At 62.5% G+C, this 11,550-nt stretch overlaps 3 protein-coding genes across 4 annotated transcripts in view; 1 reads left to right on the top strand and 2 right to left on the bottom strand.

The window, feature by feature from the left end:
* Window positions 1-3,809: 3,809 nt before the first annotated feature.
* On the bottom strand, window positions 3,810-5,716 carry EXOSC5 (exosome component 5). 2 transcript variants are annotated; one of them, XM_084304194.1, is made up of 6 exons: window positions 5,588-5,716; window positions 5,386-5,499; window positions 4,463-4,584; window positions 4,225-4,365; window positions 4,058-4,147; window positions 3,810-3,955 (listed from the first exon to the last, which is right to left on the bottom strand). In XM_084304194.1, exons 1-6 carry the CDS (start codon window positions 5,694-5,696, stop codon window positions 3,863-3,865), a joined length of 669 nt encoding a protein of 222 aa, XP_084160320.1. In that variant the 5' UTR covers window positions 5,697-5,716; the 3' UTR covers window positions 3,810-3,862. The 2 variants fall into 2 exon arrangements, with proteins under 2 accessions (XP_084160320.1, XP_084160321.1); XM_084304195.1 differs by having other exon boundaries at window positions 4,058-4,112.
* Window positions 5,717-6,360: 644 nt separating this feature from the next.
* Window positions 6,361-10,005, top strand: BCKDHA (branched chain keto acid dehydrogenase E1 subunit alpha). The gene is given in 13 exon segments (XM_084304196.1): window positions 6,361-6,495; window positions 7,270-7,449; window positions 8,345-8,431; window positions 8,513-8,621; window positions 8,701-8,862; window positions 8,961-9,167; window positions 9,248-9,389; window positions 9,476-9,540; window positions 9,543-9,629; window positions 9,632-9,645; window positions 9,716-9,788; window positions 9,791-9,853; window positions 9,856-10,005. Coding segments are annotated over 13 exon segments (1,305 nt in total). The 5' UTR covers window positions 6,361-6,411; the 3' UTR covers window positions 9,888-10,005.
* Window positions 10,006-10,132: 127 nt separating this feature from the next.
* Window positions 10,133-11,550, bottom strand: part of DMAC2 (distal membrane arm assembly component 2) — a gene marked incomplete at its 5' end in the record, with an annotated part of 2,194 nt that continues 776 nt past the window's right edge. The window contains 4 exon segments of the mRNA XM_084304187.1: window positions 10,133-10,999; window positions 11,002-11,039; window positions 11,131-11,293; window positions 11,375-11,502. Coding sequence (XP_084160313.1) covers window positions 10,869-10,999; window positions 11,002-11,039; window positions 11,131-11,293; window positions 11,375-11,502 — 460 coding nt within the window. The 3' untranslated portion in view covers window positions 10,133-10,868.

The raw sequence follows: 11,550 nt of genomic DNA, 5'->3' as shown, positions 1-11,550 counted from the left end.
CTGCAGCTGGCTGAGAAGCTCCTGCCACTCTTTGACCACGTAAGTGTGCTGCGGGAGCCCGAGCCCGCAGCTGGGCCCCCTGTAACGAGGGCTGCCCTTCAGCCCGGCCCTGTGGGCAGCACTCAGGCAGGGCCTTCCCAGTCTCCTCGTCAGCCCAGGCACTGGGGAGCTCTGCTTGGGCATGGCTGGTGCTGCTGGTGGCGAAAGTGGGGTGGCTGGCGAGCAGCCTGCGATGGCAACCGATTGCGTTGCCCTTCACGGGCACCAGGCCTTGCAGCTGCCCCGAGCAGCTCCTCTGGGAAGGATCCAGCGCTGAAGCATCTGACAGTTCTGTGAGCTCCCTTCACATGAGCCACGCTAATGCTGAAATTCCTCCTGTCCTCCTCCCTGCCAGGAGTCCAGCCAGGTGCGGGAGCACTCCATCTGCCTCTTCCAAGCCGTGACGGAGGCTGTGCTGCGGCAAAGGAAGAAGGAAATGAAGAGGAGCGTGCAAAGGAGCCTCCTCCCACTCTTCTTTCGTATGAAAGACCAGAGTGAGAGTGTAGCAAAGGTACAGATCTCAGAGCTGAGCAGGGGACAGAGGGTCTCCTTCCCAAGGCTGTGGTGCTAATTCCCAACCTCTGCTGCTCCGCAGGCCTCTGGGGAAGCTCTCGCCACGGCTGCAGAGTTTCTGCGGCGCAAAGAGCTCAAGCGCTTGGCCCAGACAGAACAGACGTGGAGGATCGGGGAGTGCTTGGTAAGGACCCAACTTGGTTTGCCCCAGCTGGGCAAACGTGCCCGGCCAGAGCCCGCTGCCTGCAGCCGCATCCTCGCTCCCTTCCTGCCAGCACAGAGCCCCAGGGGGCTCTTCTGCAGGCCCCTCTGCCCTCCCTGCCCCCAGGATGCTGGAGGAGACCCTGGAGAGGCTGTGCAAGCCCCGTGACCTTGCGTTCTCTCTCTCTCCAGCTGCAGCAGGACAGAGGCAGAGTAGAAGAATACCTGCAGCAGAGCCAGCCCTACCTGCAGGACACGCAGACCCTTTTGCGACTTGAGGCCGTCAGATTCATTGGTGAGCCCAGCCCCTGGGTCCCTCTTGGGGCAGCCTTTGGCAGCCCCAGGCACTGCCCTGGCAGTGAGGCACAGCCCTGTTGCCCCCAGAGCCCCCCGACTGGGCCCTTGCTCCAGGGTGCAGGAGGGGGCACAGCCTGGCTGGCCAGGCCAGGGGCTGCGCTGCTGGGAGCGTGCTGGGGAGCGGGGCTCTGATGGGATCTCTGTGTCTAGGTCTTGCTGCGCGCTACTGCAAGGACCAGAGCGAGGAGAAGCTGAATGAAATCCTCAGCGGTGAGTGAGGGCAGTGGGGGGTGTGCTAGGGCTGGGGGGACAGCGGCAGAGGCCCCTGTGCCTTGCCCTGCTCCAGGGAAATGCTGAGGAGGGCGGAGGAGCAATGCAGGCATAGGAACGAGGGAGAGGAGACGGGGTGGCCTGTGGTGTCAGGGAATGGCCTCCCAGCCTGGAGCTGGGCAGTGCCGCTGAAAGGGTTGAGTGTCCCTGAGGAAGAGTCAGGGGAAAGGGCAGTAAGGCTGACAGAAGGTGGGAGCCTGTTGTAGAGCACGCAACCAGGACGAAGAGGGAGATGAAACAGCCTACAAGCAGCTAGGAGCAGGGTCATGATTGCTAGCCCTTGCTCTCATGGGGAAGCACAATAGCGAGAGGAAAGAGTCCAGGAGATTCCTGGAGTGTGTGAATCCTCCCAAGGGATGGAGGCAGGTGGTGAGGGAACCAGCTTGTGAAGGTGCCCCACTTGACCTGTGGTGCGCAGGTGGGGAAGGACTGGTGGGTGCATTTGGGACATTGCTGAGCAGCAGCTTTCAACGGATTCCTTTGTCCCTCCTGCTCCTCCTGGCCTGGGGAAGAGTCGAGTGGGGCTGGCATGGTCTGCAGGGGATGCCTGGGGATCTCTGCAAGGAGTGGGTTTTCATCTCTGCTCTTCTTTCTTTTGCAGCCCTCCGGCCTTCAGACAACGACCCGGAACCCAAGATCCGTTCCCTGGCAGTTCAAACCACCCTGATCCTGACGTCAAGGCATAACGCAACGTCAGGACGGAGATTTCCACTGCTGTGGTGCTGCTAGCCCCGCAGCAGTCCTCAAAAGAGCAATATATATTTTAATAGAACTAGGCTGTTGTCTCATTATTCCAGCAGCTCCTTCAAAGTGACTCGGTGCCATGACGCTGAGCTAACTCGGAGGCCACCAAGGACGTCTTTTCCCTGGGCCCGGTGACTACTGCATGGCGCCTACTCAACCAATGAAAGAGTCACAGAACCCTTGCGCTTGGAAAAGGGCCTTCAGCTCAAGGCCAAGCGTCAGCTAACACTACCAGGCCCACCACAAAACCACGGCGCTTAGCGCCAAGTCCACGCATTTCTTTAATAGCTCCAGGCCTGGGGACTCCAGCAGTGCCCTGGGCAGCCGGTTCCACCCTTTCCATGAAGAAATTCTTCCTGACATCCCATCTAAATGTCCCCTGGCACAACTCGAGGCCGTTTCCTCGTGTCCAGGTCTCAGGCTGCAGGGTGTGCGCGTGTGTTCTGTCAGGGTCTGAGGGCAGTGGTGAGTCCACCTGTGGTAGGTATGCCCAGGTAGAAGAACTGCTCAGCCTCCTGGCAGAGCTTCGGGAGGAGGTGGGCAGGCTGAGGAGCACCAGGGAGTCGGAGAAGGTTGAACTGTACTCTGCCAGCCCTGGGACAGATGCGTCAGGCAGACACAGCAGAGGAAATGGAGGATCCCCTACCCTCTGTCCGTCAGGCAGAAGGAGTGGATCTCAGTGACGAAGGGATGGAAGTTGAGATCTGCTCGGGGCAGCAGGCGAACCCCTCCTTGCCTACCTCACCTTCCTTTCAGGTGCCCTGAAACAACAGACTCTGGAACTAATGGACACACAAACGATGATGTGCATGAAGGTCCATCCAGGTTGGAGGGGTTTTCTAGGGCAAGTCAGCCTTCCCCAGTATCATGACCACCTCCATCAAGAAAAAGAGAAGGGTTACTGTCATAAGCGACTCCCTTCTGAGCAGAACAGAGGGTCGCAATGTCAGGACGGCGATTTCGACTGCTGTGGTGCTGCTAGCCCCGCAGCAGTCCCCAAAACCCTTTTGTAAATATTACTATTTGTAAATATTTCTATAAATATTTAAATATTACCCCTTTTATAAATATTACTAAATTCAGATCGAGTTCAGACTTCATTTGTAACAAGCCTAACCTTCAGATCTCCAGGAGTAGACCCAATCTTCCAAGTTCCTGTTATGGGTCCCTTTTCAGCTGACCCATCCTGGAACCTTCAAAGAATTTCTGAATCCCTGGAACCCTCTAAAAGCTTCCAAATCCCTGGCTGTGCCTGTATCTAGAGGTGTCTTGCAAGTGGTTAACCCACCCAGTGCCTCCCAATATTGCCCAGAGCCCCCCAGCACCCTCCCAGTGCCCCCCAGTAATGCCTATGGACCTTCAGTACTCTCCCTGTGCCCCCCCAGTATTGCTCAAAGCCCCCCAGCACCCTCCCAGTGCCCCCCAGTGTTGCCCAGAGCCCTCCACGCCGGTGAGGGGGGGGGCACAGGATGACAACGACGGGGGTGGTGACACGGGGGGGGGCGTGACAGTGACACTGCCACCTTCCCCCGTGGACAGGCAGCGCCTGGAAGCTGCTGGAGGGGCTGCGCGAGGGGCAGACGCAGGTGGACGACCCCCCAGGCAGGTGTTATGTATGGAGTGGTAATTCGTGTCGAGAAAATGGTTGGCATTGTTATAAATGAGGTCTCGACTCAATCTGAATGTTGTAATATTTATAAAACAAATAATTCTAAAAGGTAGAAAAGCTATAAAAGGGTCAGGATTTGGAGTATCTCCGGCGGGCAGAGTCCCGGTAGAACTGGAAGATGGTGTCGGCGGCACGCTGGGCGGCCACAAGGCACTGCTGCATCTGCAGGGGGAGGAAATAAAGAAATTAAAGAGCAGCGGGGGGCTGGGGTGGGGGGGATTTTTCAACCCCCCAGCCCTAAAAAAGGGTCCCCGAGCCCCTCACCTCCTCCACGGAGCAGCTGCCTCTGGTGGTGGCCATCAGCACTTTCTTTTCCGTGCTGTCGATGGCAAAGGTGAGGACGGCGCGAGCCTCCTGGGGAGGAGAGGGGGGGGGTCAGCAGGGTTGGGGTGGGGGTCCCGGGGCTCAGGGGGGGCCCCCCCGGGGCTCACCTGCTCCTGCCGGGTTGTGGGGTCGAGGACGATGGCGCCCTGGGTGTCGAGGGCGCAGGTGACACCGCAGAAGAGGGCCGAGAGGGGCAGCCCCGCATCCAGCAGCCCCATGCAGGCGGCGTTCAGGCAGCAGGAGAGGAGCTGGGGGGGTTGTCAAGGAACAGGGGGAGAGGAAAAACCAACAGAAACACCCCAAAAAACTCAGCCCCCCCCCCCCCCACCTGATCCCCAAGGATACGGAGCCGGCGTCGCTGAGCACCTGCAGCACGAGGGTGATGGCGGTGCGGGGGTGCAGAACCCCCAGGACCACGGCCTCGCATGTCTGCCGGAGGAGCTGCTCCCGGCTGCGCTCACCGACGCCTGCGGGAGGGATGGGGGGGGGGGTTAAATGGGGCTGGGGGGGGGAGGCAAGAATCCCAGGAGCACCCAGAGCACCTTGTGCTGGATGAGACCCAGGTGGGGTTTGGGTATCTCCAAAGAACGAGACCCCAAAACCTCTCTGGGGAACCCATCCCCGAGCTCTGGCACCCGGAGGCTTCTGATCGCCTCTGGAGCCCTCCTCAGGCCCTCCCCCCGGTACCCCCACATCCCTCAGAAGCCCCCTGAGCACCCCCAGACCCCTCGGAGCACCCCCAGAACCCTCCTTAGGGCTCTCCCCTGCACCCCCACATCCCTTGGGAGCCCTTTGACCACCCCTGAAGCCCTCCGAGCACCCCCAGACCCCTCTGAACATTCCCAGAGCCCCCGAAGCCCTTCTCAGGGCTCCCCCCATTAACCCCCCTGCCTCTTGGGAGCCCCCTAAGCACCCCCAGACCCCTCCGAGCACCCCCAGAGCCCTCTAAACCTCCATGCCCCCCCTCAGGGCTCCCCCCGTTACCCCCCCGTTCCTCAGAAGCCCTCTGAGCACCCCCAGATCCCTCCGAGCACCCCCAGACCCCTCTGAGCCACCCCGGAGACTGCCTCAGGGCTCCCCCCATTACCCCCCCACCCCTCAGGAGCCCCTTGAGCACCCCCAGACACCTCCAAGCACCCCCAGACCCCCCCCTCGCCCCCTCCCCACCCCTCAGGAGCCCTCCGAGCACCCCCAGACCCCTCCCGCCTCGCCCCCTCCCCGCCCCTCAGAGCCCGGCCCCGCCCCCATCTCCCCCAGGCGGCCCCCACCTGGCAGCCCCACCTTGGGGCGCAGCAGCACCTCCAGCGTCGCCCTCTCGGGGCTCTCCTTTGAGCCCCGCACCTCCGCGGGGCCGTACAGCCCGGCCAGCACCGAGGTGTCACCTGCGGGAAGGGGGCCACAGAGGGGACGGAGCTGCCACCGGGGCCCCGAAAAAAAACCCGGGGAACCCCTCCCCGGAGCCCCACGGACCCTGCACGAAGGCGGCGGAGCCGTCGGGCCGCGAGAGCAGCCCCTGCTCGCAGGAGAACGGCCGCAGGCAGCAGCCGGCCGCCGCCATGGCTGCGCTGCCGGGCTCCATGGCGACGCTTCCGCTTCCGCTTCCGCTTCCGGTTCCTCCCCCCGGGGACACGCCCCCTGAGTGGCCACGCCCCATCAGTGCCACCGCACGGCGTTAGAAGGAGGCCACTCCCCCTCATAGGGTGGCCACGCCCCCTCCATAGGCGAGCATAGCCCGGGGTGATGGCCACGCCCCCTCTGTGGTTCACCACGCCCCTTCAGTGGGTGGCCACGCCCCTCGTCGAGTGACCACGCCCCCTCAATAGATGAGCACTGCCCCGACTGCTGGCCCCGCCCTCTATCTGGCTGGCCACGCCTCCTTCATGGCTGGTCACGCCCCTCGGTGGTTCACCACGCCCCTTCGTGAGTGACCACGCCCCCTCCGTAGGCAAGCATAGCCCTGAGTGGTGACCACGCCCCCTCCGTAACGTGTACAACCCTGGTCGGTGGTCACGCCCCCTGCGTCCATGACCACGCCCCCTCAGCGAGTGACCACGCCCCCTCAGCAGGCTATCATAGCCCGGGGTGGTGGCCTCGCCCCTTGACGGGTGACCACGCCCCCTGATGGGTGACCACGCCCCCTCATCAGGTGACCACGCCCCCTCCTATAGCCGGCGGTCGTGGCCCCGCCTCCACGTGTGTAGCCACGCCCCTCCGCGCGTGGCCACGCCCCTTCCACAGCACAGTCTACCTCGCGTTGGCCACGCCCCCTCGGCCAGGCCCCGCCCACCCCCAAGATGGCGGCGGCGCTGCGGGCGCTGCGGGCGCGGCTCCTGCGGGCGGCTCCGGGCGCGGGCCCCGGGCGCGGCCTCGGCACCGCCGTGAGTGGGGGGGGGGGGGGGGGGCGGGAGGTGGCCCCAAATCCTGTCCCGGTGTCCCCCCGGCCCCAGACGTTGTCCCCAGGTCCCCCTGACCCCATACATTGTCCCCATGTCCCCCTGACCCTATATGTTGTCCCCCTGTCCCCATATGTTGTTCCCCTGACCCCATACGTTGTCCCCGTGTCCCCATATGGTGTCCCGGTGTCCCCCCGTCCCCATATGTTGCCCCCCTGTCCCGTGTCCCTACATCCCAACCCCGCGTCCCTGTGTCCCCAAACTCCAGCGTCCCATCCCTGTGTCCCCACGGCCCTATATCTGTCCCCAAATCCCACCTCACAGCCCTAAATCCATCCCTGCATCCCCATATCTGTCCCCACGGCCCTATATTCATCCCCACATCCCACCCCATGGCCCTATATCCATCCCCACGGCCCTAAATCTGTCCCCATGGCCCTATATCCATCCCCACATCCCAACCTGCAGCCCTGTATTCATCCCCACGGCCCCATATCCACCCTCATGGCCCTATATCCACCCTCATGGCCCTATATCCACCCCCACGGCCCCATATCCGTCCCCACAGCCCCGTATCCGTCCCCATATCCATCCCCACAACCCTATATCTTTCTCCCCGGCCCCATAACCCCACGCCCTCCCCGACCATTGGCCACGCAGGGGGGTGTGACGGGGCGGGAGGCACCGGGGCCCTTCGGGGGGGGTTCGGGACACGGTTTTAGGACAAGGGGGTGACATGGGGGTCCCGGCACCCCGCAGCGGGGTCCGCGGGCGCAGCAGGAGTTCCCGACCCCGGAGGAGAAGCCGCAGTTCCCCGGGGCCTCGGCCGAATTCGCCGAGCGCCTGGAGTTCATCCAGCCCAACGTCATCTCGGGCATCCCCGTCTACCGCGTGATGGATCGCCAGGGCCACATCCTAAACCCCCACGAGGACCCCCAGGTGAGCCCCCGACCCCAAAAAAGGTTCTCCCGGATCCGTAATGGGGGCAGCCCCAACGGGTGATGGGGTTGGAGGGGGCGCTGAGTGGGGTGGGGAATCCGGAATGTTTGGCGAAGCCTAAATTTTTGGGAAACCCTAAATATTTGGGGAACCCTAAATATTTGGGGGCACCCCAAACACATGGGGTATCCCAAATATATAGAGGCACCCTAAATTGTGGGGTACCCTAAACAGCAGGGGAACCCCAAACACATGGGGACACCCTAAACACATGGGATACCCCAAATATATAGGGGCACCCTAAATGTGCGGGGGCACCCCAAAACCGTTGGGTATCCCAAATATATATAGGGGCACCCTAAATGTGTGGGGGCACCCTAAATATTTGGGGCACCCCAAACACATGGGGATGGTGCTGGGGGACCCTAAATACATGGGGTACCCCAAATATTTGGGGGCACCCTAAACACATGGGGTACCCCCAAATATATGGGGGCACCCAAATCTGCAACGTTTACATATAGGACACCCCAAACGTGCAATGTTTGTGTGCATGACCCCAAAAATGCAAAGTTCAGGCACACACACCCCAAAAATGCCATGTTTGTGTATAGGACACCCCAAAAACGCCACCCCCAGGCACACAGCACCCCAAACATGCAACGTTTGGGTATAGGACACCCAAAAATGCAGGATGTGACCCCAAATACACAACGTCTGGGCACACAGCACCCAAAAATGCAGGATGTGACCCCAAAAACACAACATCTGGGCACACAGCACCCCAAATAAGCAGGATGTGACCCCAAACAACGCGTGCCCACGCACCCAGTGCCCCCAAAACGCCACCTCATCCTTGCGACACCCAAAAACGCCCCCCCCGGCCCCCCCCCAGCTGCCCAAGGAGCTGGTGCTGAAGCTCTACAAGACCATGACGCTGCTCAACACCATGGACCGCATCCTCTACGAGTCCCAGCGGCAGGTAAGGGGGGCAAAACGGGGTGCTGGGGAGGGGGGAGACCCCAAAAGGACCCCCCCACACCACTTTTTGCCCCCCCCCCAGGGCCGCATCTCCTTCTACATGACCAACTACGGCGAGGAGGGGACGCACGTGGGCAGCGCGGCGGCGCTGGACGACACCGACCTGGTTTTCGGGCAGTACCGGGAGGCCGGTGAGCCCCAAAACAGGCGAAGGGGGGGTCCTTTGTGGGGTTAAACCCCCCCTAAATCACACCGTGCCCCCCCAAAAAGGCGTGCTGATGTACCGGGGCTACCCCTTGGACCTCTTCATGGCGCAGTGCTACGGCAACACCAGCGACCCCGGGAAGGGCCGCCAGATGCCCGTGCACTACGGCTGCCCGCGAGCGCCACTCGTCACCATCTCCTCCCCCCTGGCCACCCAAATTCCACAAGGTGACCCCCCCAGACCCCCCCACGCCCCCCTAATTCCCTCCCCGGACCCCTTTAACCCCCTTCTTTTCTTCTTTTCCCCCCCCCCCCTTCCCCTGCAGCCGTGGGGGCCGCCTACGCCATCAAGCGCGCCGACGCCAACCGGGCGGTCATCTGCTATTTTGGGGAGGGGGCGGCCAGCGAGGGGGACGCCCACGCCGGCTTCAATTTCGCCGCCACCCTCGAGTGCCCCATCGTCTTCTTCTGCCGCAACAACGGCTACGCCATCTCCACCCCGACCTCCGAGCAGTACCGCGGCGACGGCATCGGTAAGACCGAGGGATGAAGATGAGACTCGGGGGGGGGGGGATTTGGGGGCGCTGTGCCCACCCCGTGCCCGTCCCCGCAGCCGCTCGGGGTCCCGGTTACGGGCTGCTGTCGATCCGGGTGGATGGCAACGACGTTTTCGCCGTCTACAACGCCACCAAGGAGGCGCGGCGGCGCGCCGTGGCGGAGAACCAGCCCTTCCTCATCGAGGCCATGACCTACCGGTGAGCCCGCGGCGAGTAAAAACACCGAAATCACCCCAAAAAAGACCTTTTTTTTTTTTTTTTAATAATTTTTTCTCTCCACAAAGCATCGGGCACCACAGCACCAGCGACGACAGCTCTGCCTACCGCTCGGTGGACGAGGTGAATTACTGGACAAGCAGGACCACCCCATCTCCCGCCTGCGCCACCACATGCTGAACCGCGGCTGGTGGGACGACGAGCAGGAAAAAGCCTGGAGAAAAGCTCCCGGAGAAAGGTGAGCGAGCCGGGAGGCCGGGGGGGTACACGGAGAGCCCCCCCGGGTTGATTTTAAGCCCCTCGTGCAGGTGATGGAGGCGTTTGAGCAGGCGGAACGGAAGCCCAAGCCCAGCCCGCAGCAGCACCTCTTCTCCGACGTGTACGCGAGATGCCCCCCCACCTGCGTAAGCAGAGGGCGGCCCTGGAGCGGCACCTGCAGCACTACGGGAGCACTACCCCCTGGAGCACTTTGAGAAGTGACCCCCCCCCCGCGGGCACACGGCTTTAGGACCCCCCCACGGCACCCCCAGGTTGAGAACGGGGCGCTGGGGGGGTGGGCTCGGTGGGGGAATAAACGGGGCCGCGCGCCCGGCCTGGCTGCTCGGCGCATGGTGGAGGAAGGGTTTGGGGGGGGGGGTGTAACCGCCCGGGGGGGGTAAAAAAAAAAAACCTTTGGAGGTGGTAAAAACCTCCCTGGGGGGGAATAAACCCCTTGGAGGGGGAAAAAAAACCCTTTGGAGGGGGCAATAACCCCCTTGGAGGGGGCAATAGCCTCCCTGGGGGGGAAAAAAACCCTTTGGAGGGGGCAATAACCCCCTTAGAGGGACCAAAAAAACTCCCTGGGGGGGGCAATAACCTTCACTGGGGGAGGTTCTAAAACCCCTTCAGGGGGATTTAACCACCTTTTTGAGTGGCTTAAACACCTTTTGGGGTGGATTTCACCCCTTTTTGGGGAGGCTTGACCTCCCTGGGGGGCAAAAAACCCCCTTGGGGGGTGGAATAACCTCCCAGGGGAGGGAAATAACCTCCCGGTGGGGGCTTTAAACCCTTTAGGGGGGATTTAATGCCCATTAGGGGGGGCAATAACCCCCCTTGAGAGGGATTTAACCCCTTTTCGGGGTGGCTTAACCCCCTTTGGGGGGGATTTTACCCCCTTTTTAGGAGATTTAACCTCCTGGGGGGGGGATTTAACCCCCTTTGTGAGTGGCTTAACCCCCTGTGGGGGCGATTTAACCCCCTTTTGGGGGGGATTTCACCCTCCTGGAGAGGAACTGGGGGCATTTAACTCCTCTTGGAGGGCAATTAAACACCCCGGGGGCTGAAATCAACCCCTGGGGGGGGCTAATTCACCCCCAACCCTACCTGGAGGGACGGGAGCAGCGCAGCCCACGGCACAAATCCCAAACCCTCGTCCGGGGGCAGCGCCCGCGGTGCTTTTAATACCCCCGAGGGCCCCCAGCGTCACTGGGGGGGGGTCCACGCGCTCAGGGGGGGCTCCCCTCGCTCGGGGGGGGGGCCCCCATCCATCTCCATCCCCAGCACCTGGCAGCGGGGCAGCATCTCCTCCAGCAGGATGCGAACCAGCCCGGGCTGGGCACGGCCACGCCGCTCACATCCAAACGCCGCAGATTCCTGGGGTGGGGGGGGAAAAAGACACAAAAAGTGGGTGCCACGCTTCACGGGGGGGGGTAAATCTTTTTTGGGGGGGGTTTAGGGGACTCACTGGAGGTGGTGCAGCGTGGCCAGGCCCCTCTCGGTGACACGGGGACAGCGTGCCACCGCCAGCTCCAACAAAGAGCCCTGGAAGACGTGCAGCCGCCCCAGCACCCAGTCGTCCACGTGGGGGCACCCACTGAGGTCCAGGTGCTGCAGCTCCCTCAACTGCACTGCGGGGGGGAGGGGACAAAAAACATCCAGGGGGGGTCCCGAGGTGCTGGGGGGGTTATAAATTAGAGGGGGGGGCTCACCGAGGTTGTCCAAGCCGTCGTAGGTGAGCTGGGAGCCGCTGAGGTCCACGGCCACCACGGGGACGTCGCGGAGCTGAAGCAGCTCGGGGCGCCAGCGGCCGCGGACCCAAAGGTCCCGGTCCTTAAATCTTTGCGGGGGGGGCACTGTCAGGGTGCGAGGGGGGGGCACAATAATA

The sequence above is a fragment of the Netta rufina genome (assembly GCF_964035555.1).
Source record: "Netta rufina genome assembly, chromosome: 36".
NCBI lineage: Eukaryota > Metazoa > Chordata > Aves > Anseriformes > Anatidae > Netta > Netta rufina.
Note: the sequence above shows the minus strand (reverse complement) of the source record. Positions and strands in the feature narration are given on the sequence as shown.

Excerpts from the sequence above, each read along its gene's own strand:
- EXOSC5 (XM_084304194.1), bottom strand. The coding sequence starts at position 5,696 with ATGGAGCCCGGCAGCGCAGCCATGGCGGCGGCCGGCTGCTGCCTGCGG. Across the intron at positions 4,366-4,462 it reads TGCTCAGCGACGCCGGCTCC|CTCCTCTCCTGCTGCCTGAA; the intron begins GTATCCTTGGGG and ends CAACCCCCCCAG. Across the intron at positions 4,148-4,224 it reads CCACAACCCGGCAGGAGCAG|GAGGCTCGCGCCGTCCTCAC; the intron begins GTGAGCCCCGGG and ends TCTCCTCCCCAG.